The sequence below is a fragment of the Carcharhinus amblyrhynchos genome, chromosome 3 (genome assembly GCF_965287045.1).
Source record: "Carcharhinus amblyrhynchos chromosome 3, sCarAmb.v2.hapA, whole genome shotgun sequence".
Lineage (NCBI taxonomy): Eukaryota > Metazoa > Chordata > Chondrichthyes > Carcharhiniformes > Carcharhinidae > Carcharhinus > Carcharhinus amblyrhynchos.
The window spans coordinates 75492217-75515895 of NC_137326.1; the positions used below are offsets into that span (position 1 = coordinate 75492217).

General features: G+C 43.0%; 1 protein-coding gene across 2 annotated transcripts in view; it reads left to right on the forward strand.

Moving 5' to 3' along the window:
• Window positions 1-23679, forward strand: part of LOC145340863 (anoctamin-7-like) — a 136245-nt gene that overhangs the window by 87477 nt on the left and 25089 nt on the right. For both annotated transcript variants that reach the window (XM_080185329.1, XM_080185330.1), the window contains 4 exons: window positions 8524-8621; window positions 10533-10669; window positions 14259-14464; window positions 20650-20792. In XM_080185329.1, the coding sequence (XP_080041455.1) occupies window positions 8524-8621; window positions 10533-10669; window positions 14259-14464; window positions 20650-20792 (584 nt within the window). The remainder of the gene's footprint in view (window positions 1-8523; window positions 8622-10532; window positions 10670-14258; window positions 14465-20649; window positions 20793-23679) is intronic.

The following is a 23679-nucleotide window of genomic DNA, read 5'->3' on the forward strand; positions in this document are numbered from 1 at the left end:
TCGAAATGTCTCAACACTCCTTCTAAATTTGATCTGTGTCCTTCAGGTGAGGTACCAGTGATCAGTACATCATCCTGATAACCCACTTTCCATCTTACACTGAAAAATGGCAAAGGGCGATGAGACTCCAAAAGGCAATCTGGTATATTGATACAACCCCTTGTGAGTGTTGATTGTAATGTACTTTACAAGTCCTCATCCAATTCCAGCTGCTGGTTGTCACGGCTGAGGTCCAATTTAGTATATTTTAAACCTCCTGCTGGCTTGGTGTAGACAGAGATCTTCAATTCTGTGTGGAGTACCTGTCTATCTGAGCTCCCAAAGTGACAGTTAATTTGTAATCATCATGAATTCTTACTGTCTGATCCAGATTTAAAATGTGGACTATGGGTGGAGCCCATTCAGAGAATTATACACCCTTTATAAAGCCCAAATCTTTCAGCCTCCTGACTTGCTTTCCACCCAGGGCTTAAGGTACTGAATGGCCTGAAATAATTTGGGCATTGCCTCTTGATCCAGATAAATTTTGGCTTTAGCTCTCCATATACATCCTATTTTGACTCTGAAGACCTTTGAGTATTTATCCAGGAGGTTTAAAATTTTCAGCCAGTTTAACCATATCTTTTTTAACCACGAACATCCCAATAAACAAGGTCTGTGACCCTTGATTACCAAGACTGGCAGCCTTGCTGCCTGATTCTGAAATGCCACTGTTGGTTGCTACACCTAAAGACTGCAGTGTATCTCTGGTATATGTGGACAACATGGCACCTGACTCACTTGGCCTTAATGGTTGGAGCCCCTTTTACAGATAACAAAATGCCTGTTCCCCTATGACTGTGGCCATCGCTGTATCCATTGCCATTTACTTGCAAAGTTATCTCTATTGGGGGCACTTTGTTTGGTTGGACCTGGTTTAGGGAGAACGACTCAGAGCCCTTGCCAGCTCCTTGTCCAAATTGTTTACAGGACTAAAGCTAGTAGTCAGTGCAGTGACTGGGCTGATTGATTTGCCCTGCACTATGACCTTAAGTGACATTTCTTATTACATTTGAAGCCCACATAGTTCTTGAATTGACAGATTTCTTAGACATGTTCTCCCCCACATTTCAGCCTCACAGTTGTATTGCTGCTACTGGACACTGCTGCGTCCACTCCTCGACTGTTTTGCACCACAAATGATTTACTTCATTCGGCACTCCTTGCAAATCTGTTACTCCCTGCTCCGCACATTCAGTCGCCTGGGCCAGCTGCACAGATTTTTCACAGGTGATTTTGGTCTCCCCCTGTAACATTTTCTGAAATATTAAACTGTTTGTACCCCAGACCATTCTGTCCCTTAACATCTCAGCTAATACTGGGCCAAATTTGCAGTGTTCTGCCAATCCCTTAAGTCTTGCCAGGAAACCTGAATCAGTTTCTCCTGGCTCACGGATTATTGTATGAAATTTGTATCTCTACAAATTGATGGAGGGTGGGGGGTTAAAGTGATTTTTGGCCAGCTCCACAATCTGGTCCAATGACCATCTGGCAATGTTAGTGTTCTCACTCATCTATGAGCCACAGACTATTAATAAAATAACCTGCCTCTTGCCTTCCACATTTATTTCATTTGCAGCGAAGTGATATCGCTGCCTTTCTATATTTTGTTCCCAGTCATCGAACTCTGGGTCAAATAATCTTTCCTATCATAGGCATTGTGAAGTGAGTGTATATTACCTCTTATTCTCAATCGTCCAGTTTCCACATTTCTAGCTGGACACTGTAGACTGCAACAATTTTGATCTTCAGCTTATTAGAGCAATGCTACTACAGAGTGTGGGCTCTGTGGGTTTCTCCATTGCTAATTTTGGTGAGGGTACCAACATATCTTTGCTTTCACAATCTTTCGACATTGGAACAGTCTGGGGCTTTCTAACTCCCCCATGCTAATTTTACACCCTGCATTGTATACTGTTGGCACATCTTATAACACTTCACACTTTATAGTGCAGAAAGAGGCCATTTGATCCATTGGCTGGAACTCTACCACCTCGCCCACCTCGACACAGGTGAGGGTCCAACAACAGAAATCTCCGTTGGCCTCAGGCGGGAATTTCTGGTCCCACCCAAGCAAGGTCATAAAATCCCGCCCAACATTTGTGCTGGCTCTTTGAAACAGCCAAGTCTCTTCTTCCATAGTCCTATGACTTTTTTTTTCAAGATGTTATGGAATTCCCTTTGGAAAGTTCCTGGTGAATCCACTTCCATCACCCTCTCAGGTGGCACATACTGGATCACAGCTCACTGCTTAAAAAGTACCTCCTCAGATAATATAGAATATAAAGTCAGAAAATGCCAGAAATACTCAGCAGGTCTGGCAGCATCTGTGCAAAGAGAAAAACAAGGTTTAATGTTTGTGACCTGTCATCAGAATTGGAAAAAGTTAGAGGTTTAACGAGTTTTAAACAGGCTTTTGTTTCTTGTCAGCTCCCCGCTATGTTCACCAACCAGTTATTTTAAATCTGTGCCCTCTAGTTACCGGCCCTGCTGCCAATTGGAATGACTTTCTCCTTATTTTCTCCAATAAAAGTCTTTTTAATTCTCTAATATCTCTATATTTCCCAATATAATATTGGGCTGAATCTTCTGAGGATCACCACTCTGCTGCAATTTACTTACCATGAACTGAAGCTCCACGTTTTCCACCCGGGCTTCCAAACCTGGCCTCCTGAGAAATGAGAAGTCTTCTTGTTTGTGGACTCCTTCCCTTGTAATGCAGGATCATCCAGGGAAACAAAGCCATGGCCCCTCTCTATGACATTAGCTGCTATCTTCTGGTGAGTTCAAATGTCCCACCCACTTTGACAAGCTACAGAGAGAGGATAGTGTGGATGAGGTGGGGGGAAGAGTGTAGGTGGGTCAAGGGAGTTGATTGGAATACATTTACGATGTGGGGTGTGGGGAGCTGGGGGAGGCATTGGGGTTGGGGGTGTAGTCAGGGGCGGATTGTTCTAGAATGTAGTTGGGAATGTGGCAAAGAAGATCAGGAGTTGGGATAATCAAGAGGGGTGGGGGTGGTTGGCTGGGTGGGGGAATAGTTGGTGAGTGTCAGGGAAAATCGAGGGAGGTTGGAGGGGTGATTGGGGGTTCACGAAGGTTAGTCAAGGGGTCAAGAGGCTAGTTGACAGATGGGGTATTAGTTGGGTTTTGGGAGATTAGTTGTGTGGTCCAAATGTGTAGTCAGGATGGGGAATGTAGGGGGAGTCAGTACTCAACTTATCCAGGAGTTAGAACTCATTTCAATCCTACTAATTTTTCCTTGGTAACTATCCTGGGAAGTAAGTCAGAACCAAACAAAATCTTCAGTTTTAAATTGGATTTTCTGAAGGTTCCAGGCACAGGGAATTTCTCAATAGAAGTCCAGACTTCCTGGGCAATTCCGACATTGTTAGTGTCCTGGAATTTCTGAGGGGGACCCCAGCAAATCTTTTGAGATACTATCATCAGAAATTGGAAGTTCTTGGCCAATGTCTTGTCTAAGGTACCTGCCCATTCTGAAATGCAACAATCAGATTAGAGATGGGTATTATGTTAGTTCATCAGTCCATTTTACTTTGGACAGTCAAGACTCTCCCCTTCCTTCTATCTCTATTTGATATGGACTTGGTCTCTGTATTGCATCTAAGCCCTATCAACACTCTGGAGAGTGGGAGCTTGGCATGTATGGGTTGTTGATTGAGCCTAGCATTAGGAACAGGTCATTCACTCTTTAAAAGCTGTACCATCCTTCAAGAAGATCATGGCTGACCAGTACCTTAATTTCATTTGCTGGTCTTTACTATATTACCTGACACCCTTAGGCAGACAAGTGGAAAGTAACATTCGTGCCACACATTAGTGCCAGGCAATGACCACCTCCAACAAGAGAGAATCTAACCATCGTCCCTTGGCATTCAATGGCATTACTATTGCTGAATTCCCCACTATCAGCATTCTGGGATTACTATTGGACAGACACGGAACTGGATCAGCCATATAAATACTGTGGTTACAAGAACAGTTCAAGGACTAGGAATCCTGTGGTGAGTAACTCACGTCCCAACTCCCCAAAGCCTGTCCACCATCTGCAAGGTACAAGTCAAGAGTGTGATGGAATACCCTCCACTTTCCTGGATGAATACATCTCCAACAACACTCAAGTAGTTTCCCATCAAGGACAAAGCGGCCTGCTAGTTTGCTACCCTTTCCAAAAACATTCCACCACTGATGAACAGTGGCAGCAGTGTGTACCATCTTCAAGATACACAGCAAGAACTCATCAAGGCACCTTAGACAGTACCTACCAAACTCACAACTACTACTATCTAGAAAGACAGGTGCAGCAGATACGTGGAAACACCACCATCTGGAAGTTCCTCTCCAAGCCACTCTCAATCCTGACGTGAAACTATATCGCTATTCCTTCACTGTCGTTGGGTCAAAATCCTGGAACTCCCTTCCTAACAGCACTGTAGGTGTACTTGCACCTCATGAACTGCAGCGGTTCAAGATGGCACCCCACCATCATCTTCTTTGAGGCTATTAGGAGAGAATTAGGAAACATAGGTTGGACTAGGAGATTACAGGGATTGGGAACATCCGAAATGTGGAGTTTTTTCAAGGAGAAGCTACTGCGAGTGTGTGATAGGTATGTCCCTGACAGGCAAGGTGGAATTGGTAAGGCTAGGGAACCGTGGTGCACCAAAAAAGTTGATTCGTTGGTTAAAAAGAAAAAGGAGGCTTATGTTCGGATGAGACGTGAGCACTCGGATAGTGCACTAGAGAGCTTTAGATTGGCTAGGAGGGAGTTGAAGAGCGAGCTAAGAAGGGCTAAAAGAGGACATGAGAAGACTTTGGCTGATAGGGTTAAGGAGAATCCTAAGGCGTTCTATAGGTATGTCAAGAACAGAAGGTTGGTTAGGGCAAGGTTAGGGCCAGTTATAGATGGCAGAGGGAAGTTATGTGTGGAACCGGAGGAGATTGGTGAAGCATTGAACCAATATTTCTCTTCGGTGTTCACGCAGGGGGACATGGATATAGCTGAGGAGGACACTGGGTTGCAGGGGAGTAGAACTGACAGTGTTACAGTTGATAAGGAGGATGTGCTGGATATTCTGGAGGGTCTGAAAATAGATAAGTCCCCTGGTCCGGATGGGATTTACCCCAGGATTCTCTGGGAGGCAAGAGAAGTGATTGCAGAGCCTCTGGCTCTGATCTTCAGGTCGTCGTTGGCCTCTGGTATAGTACCAGATGATTGGAGGTTAGCGAATGTTGTCCCATTGTTTAAGAAGGGGAACAGAGACTTCCCCAGGAATTACAGACCGGTGAGTCTCACTTCTGTTGTGGGCAAGGTTTTGGAAAAAATTATTCGGGATAGGATTTATAGTTATTTGGAGAGTAATGAGTTGATTGGAGATAGTCAGCATGGTTTTGTGGCGGGTAGGTCGTGCCTTACTAACCTTATTGAGTTTTTTGAGAAAGTGACCAAAGAGGTAGATGGGGGTAAGGCAGTGGACGTGGTGTATATGGATTTTAGTAAGGCGTTTGATAAGGTTCACCATGGTAGGCTTCTGCACAAAATGCAGATGTATGGGATTGGGGGTGATCTAGGGAACTGGATTAGGAATTGGCTAGCGGATAGGAGACAGAGGGTAGTGGTTGACGGTAAATATTCATCATGGAGTTCGGTTACAAGTGGTGTGCCTCAGGGATCTGTGTTGGGGCCACTGCTGTTTGTGATTTTTATTAATGATCTGGATGAGGGTATAGTTGGGTGGATCAGTAAATTTGCTGATGACACCAAAGTCGGAGGTGTGGTAGATAGTGAGGAAGGGTGTCATAGTTTGCAGGAAGACTTAGACAGGTTGCAGAGCTGGGCCGAGAGGTGGCGGATGGAGTTTAATGCAGAGAAATGTGAGGTAATTCACTTTGGTAGGAATAACAGATGTGTTGAGTATAGGGCTAACGGGATGACTTTGAATAGTGTGGAGGAGCAGAGGGATCTAGGTGTATGTGTACATAGATCCCTGAAAGTTGGGAATCAAGTAGATAAGGTTGTTAAGAAAGCATACAGTGTCTTGGCGTTTATTGGTAGGGGGATTGAATTTAGGAGTCGTAGCGTTATGTTGCAACTGTACACAACTCTGGTGCGGCCGCACTTGGAGTATTGTGTGCAGTTCTGGTCCCCACATTACAGGAAGGATGTGGAGGCTTTGGAGAGGGTGCAGAGGAGGTTTACCAGGATGTTGCCCGGTATGGAGGGGAGATCCTATGAGGAGAGGCTGAGGGATTTGGGGTTGTTTTTGCTGGAAAGAAGGCGGCTAAGAGGGGATCTTATTGAAACATATAAGATGATTAGAGGTTTAGATAGGGTGGATAGTGATAGCCTTTTTCCTCTGATGGAAAAATCTAGCACGAGGGGGCATGGCTTTAAACTAAGAGGGGGTAGTTATAGGACAGATGTCAGGGGTAGGTTCTTTACCCAGAGGGTGGTGAGCGATTGGAATGCCCTGCCTGCTGCAGTTGTAAATGCGCCTAGTTTGGGGGCGTTTAAGAGGTCTGTGGATAGGTTTATGGACGAAAAGGGATTGGTTTAGGTTAGTGGGTAATTGTTTTTTTTTTTAACTGGTCGGCGCAACATCGTGGGCCGAAGGGCCTGTTCTGCACTGTAATGTTCTATGTTCTATGTTCTATGTTCTCAAGGGTAATTAAAGGTGGGCAATATTTGTTGGCCTAGCCAGTGAGACTAATGTCTCTTAAGCAAATATAGGGAAAGAAAATCTTACTTAACAATGATCTGCTGATCTTGAACACTCCAATTAGCCATGGTCTTGTGCGGCAGACAGTCCTACATTTTTACTCATCCTTTGGTGGAAAAAAATTGCTTCCTAATTTCACTCCTGAATTGCTCCAATTTTAACGTCATGTTGCCTTGTTTTTGTTTCCTCCACCATGGGTTTCTCTCATTCTACTCTTATCAAACCCTGAATCAGATCACCCCTCAATCTTCCAGACCGAAGGGAACACAAACCAGGTTTATGCATTTAAGGCCTTGCAATTTAATCCTTTAATCTTCAGTATCCGCCTGATGTATCTGTGCCCTAGTTCCTTTAAGGTTCCAACATCCTTCCTGACCTAACTGCTCCACCCGGAATTCAGTCACTGGAGGACAGCCGAAAGTCCTTTGGGCTGTCCTCGTAGTATCAAACATTCCCACCAACTCATGGAAAATCCTGGCCTATGACTGATCAAAAAGGAGAAGGATCATTTGGGAAGGCACCAAACACATCAAGACATCTCCTCAGGAATATTCAGAGATGAAGTCGAGGTGTCGGTAGGAGCACACAAGCCTCCAAACAACCCATCGGCCCAACCCCTCAAAAAACGCCTGCCCACATGTAGCAGAGACCACACAGTGATCATCCATCTCCAAACCCATCAAACTCAAGTCACCCTTGATCCCTGGGTTGGGGCATGGAGCTGGTGGGGACAGAGCAACGAGCGGAGAGATATTCTTTTTTAAGTGCAGCACCAAAAGCTGTATTCCAAATGGGGGACTAACTAAGGTTCTATACAACTGAAACATGGCTGCCTCTCTAATCTTCTTGAGATGATGGCCATTTTATTTGCTTTCTTGTTTGATTTTGAATCTGTCAGAGATTACATGGATTTAGTTATCTTCAGCTAATGGCTTCAAACTTATTTCAGTGAACTCCATCTGCCACAGATTTGCTCTCTTATTAGATCTGTTTTGCCCTTTGAAACTTCCTGTCCCCCCTCCATTAATTTAATGTTACTTGCAAACTTGGATTGACTGCTCTCCCTTTCTGCATTCTATCCATTGTTAAATACAATGAAACATTGAGTGTCTAGAACAAATCCTTTGGTATCCCTGTCTCTTCCTGTTGTTTTACACTTAACAATCATCACTCTCTTCAACACAACTTGTTTCCACCCTGCTGTTTGACCTGAACCTGATTTCCACATTGCATTTTTTCTATCAACGTGTCTGAGACTGGGAACTTGGCAAAACTAGATTGTTGATGTGAACACAGGAAGAGGAGGAGGCCAATCAACCCCTTGAGCCTGTTCTGTCAGTCAGGAAGATCAATTTATCTCCAGTCTCTGCCTCCTATCCTCCCAAATATCCTCCAATCCATCAAAAGTCTACCTCCAATCCAGTCCATTCACATTTTGACAATATCTTTTGTGTCAAACTTTATTAAATGCCTTCTGGATGCCCATGTAAGCAACATCCATAGACACTCTTCGCCTATATTTGTGACCTTCTTGGAAAAATATCACTAGATTAGGTAGGTGTGACTTACCTTTAACAAAGTCATGTTGCCCCTCTCTGTGGAAAGGACAGCACTTATGTCTGATCAAGATATGGCTAGTCCATTAAGCGTTTTCATGGTACAATCATCTCTACTGTTTGATGGCTGTTTGTAGCTTTCTAATGACTTGTCAATCAGATTACGTGTGTCTATATTCTTTTTGCAGTGCGGAAATGGCGGCTGTCTGATTGAACTGGCTCAGGAACTGCTTATCATCATGGTTGGAAAGCAAATTATCAACAATATACAGGAGTTTATCATCCCGTGAGTATGTGAATAAGAATGGAGAGGTCAGCCAGTCAAATAATGTTCAAACAAGGATAGGAAATTTGTGTGATGCATAAGCACTAGTACAGACCAGTTGGGCTGAATGGTCTGTTTCTGTGTTGTAAATTTTATGCAAGACCAACAGGTTATCTCTTCCTGAAGTTTCTACCTCTCTCAGGAATGAAATATTAATTGGCTGTGAATCATTCTTTTTTGTGGATTATCATGGTTTCCTCCCATTCTGCCCTCACTCTCTGTCTAGGCCACTTATAAGCCTCACTCCAGAGGGCAAAGCTACAAGATCCCCTCAGACATGCTGCCAAGTGCCTGAATTCTCCCATCAACCTTCATAACTCCCACCATGATCCCCACTGCCTCCCCACCTCCGATCCACCCATATACCATTCAAATTCAGGGAAACATTTTGTATGCCCTCAATTCTTTCCCTGGTATAGCAGCTATTCAATCAAAACCTGGCAGAATATCAGACCAAACTTCTGTTCCCTCTTGTGTGATTCCATCAGTATCTCAATGGCCCCAAAGGCAGCACCAGCTGCAAACTAGATGGAGTCAGTAATGCACCAGAATGGAGAACAGGGGGTAGATTATGGCAACATTATCATTTAATCTGAACAAGAGTTGACCACCTTCCAAAGGCAGCCATTGGAACTGATTGACTTTCACAATGCTTTGAACTGAAGAATGGAAGATGCGTTTAGCAAAGATTTATCCCACACTGTCTGCTGATTTTTCCAACACATTAACCTTTCAAGCATCATTGTGGTGCATCTTTCATGGACGTTGCCAATGTATGCTCGGTGCATCCTTGAGCATTGACTGTCTACCCTGGCTACACCATTGATGGGCTTTGACTATACAGCTTAGGGACGCTTTTACGCATTACCATCTGGCAAAATGTATCATTGCTGTCTTGACTGGGAGTTTCTAGTGTTGGGAAGGCCTAAATGGAACATTCTCCAACTGCCTAGATGGGTGTAGCTCCAACAACACTTGAGAAATTCGATCCCATCCAGGGCAAAGCTTGATTGGTACCCCATTCATCACAGCAAATGTTTAGTCCCTTCACCAACAGTGGCAGCCATGTGTACCATCTATAAGATGCACTGCAGAAACTCACCAAGGTGCCTTTGCCAGCACCTTTTAACTCACAACCTCTACCACCATGAAGGACAAGAGCAGCAGATTCATAGGAACACCACCACCTGCAAGTGTCCCTTCAACTCACACAATATCCTGACTTGGAACTATATCGCTGTGTCTTCATTAAAACGCAATCCTGGAACTCCCTCCCTAAGAGCACTGGGCGTGTACCTACGCAACATGGATTACAGCGGTATGGGAACACCTTCTGAAGAACAATTGGGGATGGGGTGTGAATGCTGGATGCACAATAAATGCTGGGCAGCATGGTGGTACAGTGGTTAGCACTGCTGCCTCACAACTCCAGAGACCAGGGCTCGATTCCCAGCTTGGGGCACTGTCTGGGTAGAGTTTGCACATTCTCTTCCTGTCTGTGTGGGTTTCCTCTGGATGCTCCAGTTTCCTCCCACAGTCCAAAGACGTGCAGGTTAGGTTGATTGGCCATGTTAAATTGACCTTTAGTGTCCCAGTATGTGTAGGTTAAGTGGATTAGCAGGGTAAATGTGTGGAGTTGTGGGGATAGGGCCCGGGGTGGGATTGTTGTTGGTGTGATGGGCCAAATGGTTTCCCACTGTGCTGTAGGGTTTCTACGACTCTAATAGTGAAGGGATTTTAAAAAATAACAGCAGCCCAGCATGTTGATGTTGGCTATAGCCACACCAGCAGAAATGCCTGCAAAGACGTGACTTTGAGCTAGCTTTAACTCGCTGCTTTTCTTTGAATATTACTGTGTTAATTATTGGACAGGAAGGTGAAATTTTGGTGGCAGAAGCGCCAGCTGAAGGGCAATGACAAAGAGAAGTCCGTTCCAGTTCAACAGCCCTGGGAGAAGGATAACAATCTCCTGGAATGTGAGGGTCTCTTTGATGAGTATCTTGAGATGGGTACGTACTCTCCATAACACAACCAGACTCTGATGAAGATCAGAACAAGGTTTATCCTTTGGTTGAGGAATACGTTATTTTGGTAGAATGAGTATTTCTAAAAGGGTGCAGGAGCAGAGATATCTGGGTCTGTGTGCGAAAGACACTGATGATGGCTAAGAGAGTGGTTAAGCACTCTGCAGCAGTGTAGTGTAAATGTAATTCTATCATTTTGTTAGCAGATAGGGAAGACTGCCATTTAATTGAGAAGTTAAATTCCAGTCTGAAACAACCATAATTTGTTTTAAGCAGTTAAAATATAAAAGTTGTGCCATTTAAAGTTGATTAAATCACCTGAAAGCATCCTTCTTGTGTTTGTCAGCATCTGTGGGGAGAGAATAGAGCCAAGATTTCGAGTCTAGACGACTCTTTGTCAGACCAGAAATCTGATGAAGAGTCATCAAGACTCAAAACGTTGACTCTATTCTCTCCCCACAGATGCTGTCAGAGCTGCTGAGATTTTCCAGCATTTTCTGTTTTTGTTTCAGATTCTGACATCCGCAGTATTTTGCTTTTATTTTCTTGTGTTTGTTCCTCCTTTTTTCTGCTGGGTTTTATTTTGAAGAAATTTGTCTCTTTTCCATCATTTGTAGCTTTTCCACAACAATGATTATGACTTTGCAATGAGCGTTTTCTCCTATTTCTTATGTTCTTATATATATATATATGTATACTTGTTGCATTAAAGTGAGCTTTTTCTGTTTAAAGAGTAGTTACTGCTAAGTCAAAATAGTATACAAACCAACTCTTTTTATTCTGGTTTAGCCAGAAGCTGCCTAAATTTGGGCACAAATACAATGAGGTTTTCTAAGTTCTTCTGTGAAGTTCATTGTAATGGTTGCACTGAGGCAGAATACTGTCTATGCTACTCTTTGCACTTAAGTTAAATATACTACATAAGAGTTTGCTGTTTTCAGGACAATAATGTTATTTTTCAACAAAAATTGCAAATTCAATTATGGTTCAGTAACATTACAGGAAAAATTGTTCTAACTTTTTAGCCTGAATGACATAGCCTGATAAAATTGTGTGTTTCATTGGTTTGTAGAGATCACAATAATATTTATTTACACACAATTTTTAATCACCCACCCAATCAGTAATAAGTTATCTTTAAAGAATACTAAAGTTCAAGCCCAATACTGGATCTTGACAACTTTTGCGTGACTGGCAAGAACCCAGGCAGATATTGGCCTTTATCTGTGAGCTGGCCTCTGTAGTCGTTTGTGTAGTCTGGTCCTTTGGTCTGGTCTGATACTCTGGCTCTAGCCTTCTTTCCTTCTTGGGTATGGTGGCTCTCTTCGTGCTGGTCATTGCTGGCGATGGTCACCATTGTTGTGGTTTGTTGGGAGAGAGAGGCCGCACCTTTCATCCCTCCTTGGTTTTGTGTCCTTTTGGGCGATCTCTTGATTCTTGTTAATCAGTTGATCAGGGCTTGATCACCCTGATCAATAAGAGTCCAATGAGCTGCCACACCGATCTCAGGGTGTATACCTAATGGCCTGCCTGTTTCAGTGCTTGTCCGATTATCCCAGCATGATCTGTAAATCGCCATTGTAGGTGGCCTGTTTGGCCACGTGTAAAATGAGATCATGATATGATTGTAAGGCTGACCACAGACTGAAATGAATGAACACTAAATTGAATGGAAGGATTCCTGATGGGGATTGTGGAATCAGCCATGTTTTGAAGTGTAGATATAGAATAATGCTTCCCAAAGGTGGGTCAAGCCCCCAGGTGGGATCACGAGACAAGACTTCTGCGTCATGGGCCCCCAGGCAGCAATGGCTGCTGTGAAGCTCGGACTGAAAGCTTAATGGAGTTCTCTCCGAGGCTTGATTGCTGCTGGAAAGATAAAGCCTGTAAAAACGTAAATGTTTGTTTTTAAAAGCTTGTTTCTTCATTGACTCCACGCCTCCCCTCCCCCACCCCCAACAGCTGAAGCCTCTGCATGCCCACCCTCCAAATAACCCCAAAGCTTGACCCTGCTCAACCACTCCCCCTCAAATAGGGAAAATAGGGAAAAGCACTGGTGCAGAATGTTAGCTCAGGTAGATGGTGTAGGTTTAGCTTTATCAGTCTGCAAGTTAGGGATTGGAGGAAGAGTGAAGAATCTCACTAAGAAGGTTAGATACCAGCGTACTTCACCATGAATGGTTTGTGGAGTAATGGGCCACACATCTCGTCTTTGTCTCAGCTCAAGAGCCTGAAAGGTATTAACATAAAATGCATGTAATTTCCCAATAAAGTGATCATTTCAAATAACGTGTTCAGTCCTAGTTACCAGGGTTGTGTGTGACAATGTCTCTTGATATTCCCTGAAGGTGACTGTATCAATTCAAACACCAGAAAATAATTTTCTTGATTCCAGATGATTTTTACGTTAGCATTTGGCTAAATCATAGCACTCGTATCTCTGACACTAAGTTCACGAGGTATTGGAGCAGAATTAGGAATTTGGCCCATCGAGTCCACTCTGCCATTCGATCATGTCTTCTCATCCCCATTTTTCTGTCTTCCCCCATAATCTTTCAACTCATTACCAATTAAAAATCTATCTAACTCCTCCTCAAATTTACTCACTGTCCCAGCATCCACCACACTTTGGGACAGTGAATTCCATAGATTCACAATCCTTTGGGAGAAGTAGTTTCTCCTCAACTCTGTTTGAAATTTGCTATGATGTGGAGATGCTGGTATAGGACTGGGGTAAACACAGTAAGAAGTCTCACAACACCAGGTTAAAGTCCAACCAGTTTGACATACCTAACGAAGGAACAGAGTTTCCGAAAGCTTGTGGGTTTACTATCAAATAAACTGGTTGAACTTTAACCTGGTGTTGTGAGACTTCGTACTGTATTAAATTTGCTACACCTTATCCTAAGACTATTATCTCTTGTCCTAGAATGCATCACAAGAGGAAGCATCCACTCCACATCTACTTTATCCATATCTTTTATCATCTTGTATACCTCGATTTGATCTCCCCTCGTTCTTCTAAATTCCAGAGAATATAGGCCAAAACTATTCAATCTCTCTTCATATGACAAACCCCTCATCGCCGGAATCAATCTAATGAACCTCCTCTGAACTTTCTCCAAGTCCACTGCATCTTTCCTCAAGTAAGGGGACCAAAACAAGAATGTAAATCTTGCTCCAAGAATGCATAATCTTGGCTGATACTTTAGGGCAATACTGAGGGAATACTGCATTGGTGGGAGCGTTGTCTTTAAGAAGAGATGTTCAGCTGAGGCTCCATCTACCTCAGTTGGATGAAAGGGATCTTGCAGCACCGTTTAAAGAAGAGCAAGGGAATTCTCCTGGTGTTCTGGCAAATGTTTATCCCTCAAGCAACATTAATTAAAAGATATTTACACGAAATGGCTGCTTCATTTGCCTACGCATTTCACTATTGTTTGTGGGCAAATGTGGCAATCACCTTGTGAGGCACTTTGGGGGATCCAGAGAAAGTGATTTTACAACTGCAACTTCTTCCTTTAACTTCCAACACACGTTTGTATAACAATGATCATCCTGTCTCAATTTGCAGTCCTGCAGTTTGGATTCATCACCATCTTTGTTGCTGCCTGCCCCTTGACTCCTTTATTTGCCCTTCTCAATAACTGGGTGGAAATCCGACTGGATGCCAACAAGTTTGTGTGTGAGTACCGACGGCCTGTCGTGGAGAAAGCTCAGGGGATCGGAATCTGGTTCAACATCCTGGAGATCATCACCAAAATAGCAGTAATGTCTAATGTGAGTACCCTGGCTGCATTGCAGGTATCAGGCACAGCCTTCACGCAACCTTCTTTTGCCATATTGGAAAGCCCAAACTTTGAATATTCCCATTCCAGATATTCTCTGTACAGTGAATACTCCCTATTTGTGGCCTATGCATTAGTTGACCTCAGTCTGACCACAGTAGGGGAATTGTAATTAGTCAGAGGGGTCCAGAGCCATGGGATTTAATAGGATTGAGGGTTATAGGTAAGCCTTGTATGTAACGATACCATCGGCGCAACCATAGGTAGCAGTGTGATTGGTGCAACTTGTGGGCCGAAGGGCCTGTTTGTGCTGTAGTTTTTTTTTTCCTAAGAGAGAAGAACGGAGGAAGAAAAATCATCCATTTGTGGTCATGATTCAGCGATCTGAGCTGTCAAGAGTCACTGTTTAAGGACATACTTTAAAGGTCAGCAGTGATGTTCCCTGTGTCTACCTGGACTGTCAAAGCTCACACACAATCAGTAACCACTTGAATGTGATGCCAACAATTGACTTTGGCAGGTTTGCTCCACATTTGTCCATTCTCATGCACTCATAACCAGCCTTCCACCATCACCCTTACATAAACTTGAGGTCACCCAAAACTCTGCTATGTTTGTACTTACTCACGTAAAGCCCTGTTCAGCATCACTCCCTGTTCTCATTGACCTTGGCTCCTGACCAAGTAACGCCTTGATTTTAAAATTTGCCACCACGTTATCAAATCCCTCCATAGCCTTGCTCCTTCCTATCTCTGTAACTTCCCCCAGCCCCACAACCCATGCTCACTTAACCATCCCTGATTTTGATTGTTCCATCAATGGTGCCCACAGCTTCAGTTGCTGAGGTCCCAAGCTGTGGCATTTCATGCTCTCAAACCTCTCGGTCTCTTGACCTTTTAAGGCATTCCTTAAAATCTCTCTCTTTGGCAATACTTTTGGCCATCTGCCTTATGTATCTTGTAATTTCACTTAAAACACTTCTGTGAAGTGTCTTGGGATGTTTTACTCTGGTAAAGGCACCATATAAATAAAATTTGTTGTCGTCCTCTTGAATCTTGAATATGATTATAACACTACATTCTGCACCCTCTCCTTTCCTTCTCTATGTATGATATTCTTTTTCTGTGTAGTGTACAAGAAACAATACTTTTCACTGGATACTAATACATGTGGCAATAAATCAAATCAAATTTAGGCAGATTGGACTTTAACTAAGTGGGGTGGAATGCTTGACATTGTGCTTGGACCACACCCAACATCCCACTTCTGTCATTAGCTGAATTGGAGCAACAACTCAGCAATCATTTCCCTATCTGGATGTGATACAGATACATGTGGTCCAGTGATCTGCTGCCAATTCCATAGTCCATCTTGACTGGATCAAGGCCAAAGATTAATAGATTCTGAAATAATTATACGTTTGACAAGAAGGAAAATGTCAGTTTTCAGCAAAGATAGAGAAAGCACAATCCAAGGCCAGGCTTTCTGAGAAATGGTTGTACAATGTAGAATTAGCATTGTTGTATTCTTCCCTATATTAGTTAATCATTGGATGAATAATGCAAGAGATGGGATGACAAATGTGGAGCCATCTACTCAGTCAATGCATTGGTGGGTAGGCCAGTGATCATCTGCAAAAGATTAGTTGAGATAAATGTCATTACTTTATTCAAAATGGAGTACATACATTCATATGCAGATCCATCTTAAGGGATGAAGAGTGCCAAATTAGATACTGTCACAATAATTTATTCTACAGAAAACAAAAAGGACGTGTTCAAGCCTTGCACCTTTTTTGAATTATCCAAGAGCTTAGAGAAGCTGTAGTTCCCTGTTGCTTTCACCATGGCAACGCCTTGGCCAATAAGCCAATTTGCCAAACACCTTTTTCCCCTGTAGTATTTTCAATTTGACATTCTTCATCCCTTAAGACGGATCAATGCTGCAAAAGGATTTTGGATTGCCTGACAATCTAAATGGCCACTTCAAGGGTCAAATCTTCCTTAGCTTGAAGCATGTCTGAAAGTGCATCATCTGCTCCTCTGCACCAATTTGGTTCTCTTAAACATAGAAAATAGGAGCTGGAGGAGGCCATTTGGCCCTTCGAGCCTGCTCCATCATTCACTATGATCATGGCTGATCGTCCAACGCAATAGCATAATCCTGTTTTCTCCCCATAACCTTTGATCCACATTCACCCCAAGTGCTAGAACCAGCTGCCTCTTGAATGTATTCAAAGTTTTGGCATCAACTACTTCCTGTGGTAATGAATTCCACAGGCTCACAACTCTTTGGATGAAGAAATGTCTCCTCACCTCCGCCCTAAATGGCCTACCCCAAATCCTCAGATGTTTGGACACCTTCATTGAACTTTGGTCTCTCTGGGATTTTGTTCTTCTCAAATTAGCATGTACAAAATGATTTTAAATGTCTAATTTAGCTGAAGGTTCACTCATTCCTTGTCTAGTTATTATATCATTGGCTATTGGACCTACTGAATAAAGCAGCATAGAATTAGTTCAGCTTCTGCCCTTTTGAAACTATAAAACATCTAAGGAATCACTTCTGCCAAAATCGCCAATTTTGTGCATTGCCTGAGCTTTAGATAAATTCAAACTCTTCTAGCAAAATCAATTTCTGACCCATGGTCATTTAAAATTCTTTTGTAGATACAGTTTTAAATAGAGTCATAGAGGTTTACAGCATGGAAACAGGCCCCTGTCCATGCCACCCTTTTTCATAAAACCTCTAAGCTAATCCCAATTACCTGTGTTTGGCCCATATCCCTCTGTACCCATCGTATCCATGTAACTATCTCAACGCTTTTTATAAGATAAAATTGTACCCGCCTCTACTACTACCTCTGGCAGCTTGTTCCAGACACTCGCCACCATCTGTGTGAAAAAATTGCCCCTCTGAATACTTTTGTATCTCTCCCCTCTCACCTTAAACCTATGCCCTCTAGTTTTAAACTCCCCTACCTTTGGGAAAAGATATTGACTTTCTAGCTGACCAATTCCCCTCATTATTTCATAGACCTCTATAAAGTCACCCCTCAGCCTCCTATGCTCCAGAGAAAAAAGTCCCAGTTTATTTAGCCTCTCCTTAAACTCAATCCATCAAATCCTGGTAGCAGCCTAGTAAATCTTTTCTGCATTCTTTCTAGTTTAATAATATCCTTTCTATAATAGGGTGACCAGAATTACACACAGTATTCCAAGAGTAGCCTTATCAATGTCTTGTACAACTTTAACAAGGCGTTCCAACTCCTGTATCCAATGCTCTGACCGATGAAACCCAGCATGCCGACTGCCTTCTTCACCACTCTGTCTACTTTCAAGGAGTTATGAACATGTGCCCCTGGATCTCTTTATTCTGTAACTCTCCCCAGTGCCTTACCATTAATTGAGTAAGTTTTCCTCTGGTTCAATCTACCAAAATGCATTACCTCACATTTGTCTAAATTAAACTCCATCTGCCATTCGTCAGCCCACTGGCCCAATTGATCAAGATCCCATTGCAATTGGAGATAACTTTCTTCGCTGACCACTATGTCACCAATCTTGGTGTCATCTGCAAACTTATTAACCATGCCCCCTATATTCTCATCCAAATCACTAATGTAAGTGACAAATAACAGTGAGCCCAGCACTGATCCCTGAGGCACACTGCTGGTCAGTTTGAAAAACAACCCTCTACAACCTCCCTCTGGCTTCTGTCAAGAAGCCAATTTTATATCCATTTAGATACCTCACCCTGGATCCCGTGACATTTAACTTCATGCAGTAAATGTGGAGAGGAATTCCAAAATGGGGCCACAGCAAACATTTTTGCGATGAGTCTTCCTGTGTTTGTCCGTGTTGATGGGTTCTTGCCGTGATGTCGGTCCCAAAGTTTTTGTTTAACTTTTTACGCCATGAGTCTTTTAATCGACTATTCTGGGCCTTCTCCATACTATTGGTGGGTGTTTTAAACAAAATTGCCTGACTTTGGTTGGGCTAATTTTAGATTGTTGTGTTTGCAACAAGCTCAGCTACTATGTGGCTATGGTACTGACTCGGATCCTAGGCTGGTCATGGTGCTTTAGAAAACGGCTGCTCTGTTATCCAGCAGACTGAAAATGTTTTTTTTAAAAACTAATTCTGATCAAGAACTTGATTCTTTAGCTTCCTGCTGTTGGGTCCTTTGACTGTGCATTCCATGGGTATTCAAACTGGATCTCCATGAGATCTAATAGAGACCTCTGCTGCACAGTGGAATTCTATCTGCTGCCTTCTGCTGCCAGTCCTGTTCTGGAGATTCTCTCGGGCAATTTCCTTTTATCTTCACTTCAGGTGCTGTCAGTGAGGTCAAAATGCTGCTCTTTTTAGCTTAAAGCTTTTGAATTTCTGCTCCAGCTTCTCTGAGTTCTGGGAATTTTTAAAAATAGCTGTCACCATGTTGTAAACTGTTTGGTAAGTCCAACAAAGTGGTTCTGAGACTTGTATAGTTTAATATTAGATGTCTATTGGTAATGTATAACTATGTACATATATAGAAAATATATTCCAGCCAGGAGCTAACTCCATGCTGGCTTCTGCACAGGTTTCTGTCCAATCCTAGACTGCGGCCATCTGTCTGTTTACATCACACTGGGCAGTACCACAGCTAGGCTCATGTTATCCCTTCCTATGCTGGATACTGTTGTACCCATGGCAGAAATTTCCTTCAGTTAAATATTGAGAAGATCAAAACCAGTTTCCTTGATTCCTGTTCCCTAACTATCAACACAATCCCTTTGGCTGGCCATTATTTGAGGTTGAAACAGATTCTGGGTAACCTTACATTCTATTAGATCCTGACTTTCTGATCCCATATCCTCTCTATCACCAAGATCCTCCACTTCCACATCCAGCCCACTTAATTGGTACCCCATGCACCACCTTCAATATCCACTTCCTCCACCACTGACAGCAATGTGTAGCATCTACAACTTGTACTGCAGGAACTTACCAAGGCTCCTTAGGAAGCACCTTCCAAACCCATACCTTCTCCCATTTAGAAGGACAAGGGCAGCAGATTCCTGGGAGCACCATTGCCTGCAAGTTCCCCTCCAAGTCACTCACCATCCTGACTTGGAACCATAACACCGTTTCTTCACTATCACTGGGTCAAAATTTTGGAATTCCCTCCCCAACAGCATTGTAGGTGTACCTATAGCACATGGACTGTAGCAGTTCAAGAGCGTGGCTCACCACCATCATTTCAAGGACAATTAGTGATGGGTAACAACTGCAGGTCTAGCCAATGAAGCCCACATTCCATGAGAGAATATCTTTAAAAATCATAGCATCTCCCATCTGCTGATATCCTCATGGACAATTTTGTTATCTCCAGACTTGACTACTCCAAATCTCTCCTACCCAGCCTTCTATCTGGTGCCCTTCGTAAATGTGAGCTCATTCAAAACTCTGCTTCCCATATCCTGTCTCTTAAATCCTGCTACTCTTCACCACTATGCTCACTAACCTACACTGGCTTCCAGAATGACAATGCTAACATTTTTAAATTCTCACCCTTATTTTCAGATTCCTCCAAGATGCAACTCTCCCCATCTCTGGAATCTCTTCCCTACAACAACATACCCTTTCGCTTTATTTTTGTGGAGCTTGTGGCTGATTTGCTTAAGTCCAAAAGGTCTTTACATTTTCTTGCATGGCTACTCAGACTCTAACTTAAAGGGACCAACTTGTGCCATCCTGCACAGGAACCTTTGAGTTGCCATCGAAGAGAACACTGTCTACAAACCCACCCCAAGATCTCTTTATTCTTCCAATTCTCTTGTTCAACCCTGATTTTAATCACTTCACCATTGGCAACCAAGATTTCAGTTGCCACATTCTCTCCCTAAACTTCTCCTCTTCTCCAGCACCCTTTCCTTTAAGACACTCTTTAAACCGTATCTCTTTAGCTACATTTCCAGTCACTTGTCCTATTATCTCTCTACTTGTGGCTGCGTGCTAATTTTTGCTCTATGATTTCCTTTGCGCCCCTCCTTGGGGACATGTTATGATGGTAAAGACGTTAAATAAATACAACTACTGGTGGTTGGTTATACAACAGAATCATACTGCAAGTCTTGATAAGGGTGACATTGTGGTGCGTGCCATACTTATGCACAACTTACTGTTCCCACAGGCATTTCTGATAGCATTCACCTCCGATTTTCTGCCTCGTCAATATTACCAACATATGCACCGAAGTGACCTGACCGGCTACACCAACTTCACCTTGGCATATTCACCCCTCAGCTTCAACCGGCAGAACAATGGCACATGCAGGTAAGGGAGAATGGAATATCTCAAGAGATAAGCTTGGCCTGCGATGGCAAGACTATCAAAACTGGCTCTATTTCAAATAGGACACTAGACTTTGGTGTACTGGGCACAATTTCAACATTTTCAGATGATATGGAATTTGGAAGTGTTGTGAACTGTGAAGAGGACAGTGTAGAACTTCAAAAGGACATAAACAAGTTGGTGGGGTGGGCAGACAGGCGACAGGTGAAGTTTAATGCAGAGAAAATAGAAGTGACCCCTATTGATAGGAAGAACAAGGAGAGATAGTATAGAATAAAGGGTCCAACTCTGGAGTGGGTGTAGGAGCAGAGAGACCTGGGGTAAATCTGCATAAAGTAATTGAAGGTGCAGGATAGATGGAGGGAGCTGCCAAAATGGCATACACTATCCGGAGCTTTATTAATAAGGGCGTAGAGTACAAGAGAGACGGATACGCCTGAACTACAAGGGGACCAATATACTTGCAGGGAGGTTTGCTCGTGTTATTGGGGAGGGTTTAAACTAGATTTGCAGGGGGGTGGGAACCAGAGTGCCAGAGCAGATAGTGGAGCGGGGGTGAAAATAAATGATAGTTCGTGCAAAATCACAAATAGAAGGGTTGTGTGTGGTGGTAGTAATCTTCTGAGGTGTGTCTATTTCAATGCTAGGAGTATTGTGGGGAAGGCAGACGAGTTGAGGGTGTGGATTGGCACATGGAATTATGATATTATAGCCATTAGTGAAACTTGGCTATAGGAGGGGCAAGACTGGCAGCTCAACGTTTCAGGGTTCCAATGTTTCAGATGTGTTAGAGGCAGAGGGATGAAGGGTGTGGGGGGGGGGGGGGGGGCGGTGTTGGCATTGCTAGTCAGGAAAATGTTGCAGCAGTATTCAGGCAGGACAGATTAGAGGGCCTGTCTACTGAGGCCATATGGGTGGAGCTGAGAAACAGGAAAGGTATGACCACATTAATGGGGTTGTACTATAGACCACCCAATAGTCAGCGAGAATTGGAGTAGCAAATCTGCAGAGATAGCATCCAACTGCCAGAAACATAAAGTTGTGATAGTAGGGGATTTTAATTTTCCACATATAAATTGGGACTCGCATACTGTTAAAGGTCTAGATGGTGTGGAGTTTGTAAAATGTGTTCAGGAAAATTTTCTGAATCAATATATAGAGGTACCAACTAGAGAATATGCAATATAGGATCTCCTATTAGGAAATGAGTTAGGACAAGTGACGGAAGTGTGTATAAGGGAACACTTTGGTTCCAGTGATCATAACGCCATTAGTTTCAACTTGATCATGGATAAAGATAGATCTGGTCCTTGGGTTGAGGTTTTGAACTGGAAAAAGGCCAAATTTGAAGAAATGAGAAACGATGTAGAAAACCTGGATTGGGACAGGCTGTTCTCTGGCAAGGATGTGATTAGTAAGTAGGAGGCTTTCATAGGAGAAATTTTGAGAGTGCAGAATTTGTATGTTCCTGTCAGGATTAAAGGCAAAATGAATAAAAATAAGGAACTTTTGTTCTTGAGGGATATTACACATCTGATAAAGAAGAAGAGAGAGATGTATGACATGTATAGGAACAGGAACAAATAAGATGCTTGAGGAGTATAAAAAGTGAAAGAAACTACTTAAGAAGGAAATCAGGAGGGCTAAAAGAAGACATGAGGTTGCTTTAGCAGTCAAAGTGAAGGATAATCCTAAGAGCTTCTACAGGTATATTAAGGGCAAAAGGATAGTAAGGCATAAAATTGGTCCTCTTGAAGATCAGAATGGGTCAGCTTTGTATGGAACCAAAAGAAATGGGGGAGATATTAAATGGGTTTTTTGCATCCATATTTATTAAGGAAACTGGCATGGAGTCTACGGAAATAAGGCAAACAAGTAGGGAGGTCATGGAACCAATACAGATTAAAGGGGAGGAGGTGCTTGCTGTCTTGAGGCAAATCAGAGTAGATAAATCCCCAGGACCGGACAGGCTATTCCCTCGGACATTGAAAGAGACTAGTGTTGAAATTGCAGGGCCCCTGGCAGATATATTTAAAATGTCAGTATCCACAGGCGAGGTGCCGGATGATTGGAGGATAGCTCATGTTATTCCGTTGTTTAAAAAAGGCTCAAAAAGTAATCCGGGAAATTATAAAATGGTAAGTTTAATGTCAGTAGTAGGTAAATTATTGGAAGGTGTAGTAAGAGATAGGATCTACAAATACTTGGATAGATAGGGACTTATTAGGGAGAGTCAACAAGACTTTGTGGTCATGTTTAACCAATCTATTAGAGTTTTTTGAGGAGGTTACCAGGAAAGTGGATGAAGGGAAGGCAGTGGACGTTGTCTACAAGGACTTCAGTAAGGCCTTTGACAAGGTCCCTCATGGGAGGTTAGTTAGGAAGGTTCAGTCGCTGGGTATACATGGACAGGTAGTAAATTGGATTAGACATTGGCTCAATGGAAGAACACAGTAAAAAGTCTGACAACACCAGGTTTTAGTCCAACCGATTTATTTGACAATAGACTCACAAGCTTTCGGGTTAGTCCCTTCGTCAGGTGAATGGAGGGTTCTGGTCTCAGACAGAGCATATAAAGCACAGACAGTTTAGAGATTACTGATTAGAATGCGAATCCTTACACCTAACCTGCTGTTCAAGACCTGAAGTGGCTGACAATGTGAGTGGAAGAAGCACTGATCATAGGTTACAGAGATGTGTATTGTCTCCAGACAGTACAGTAAGTGAGGTTTTGCAAACCCAGGCAAGTCACGGGGGTTACAGATAGTGCGACAGCAGGTTAGGTGTAAGGATTCGCATTCTAATCAGTAATCTCTAAACTGTCTGTGCTTTATATGCTCTGTCTGAGGCCAGAACTCTCCATTCACCT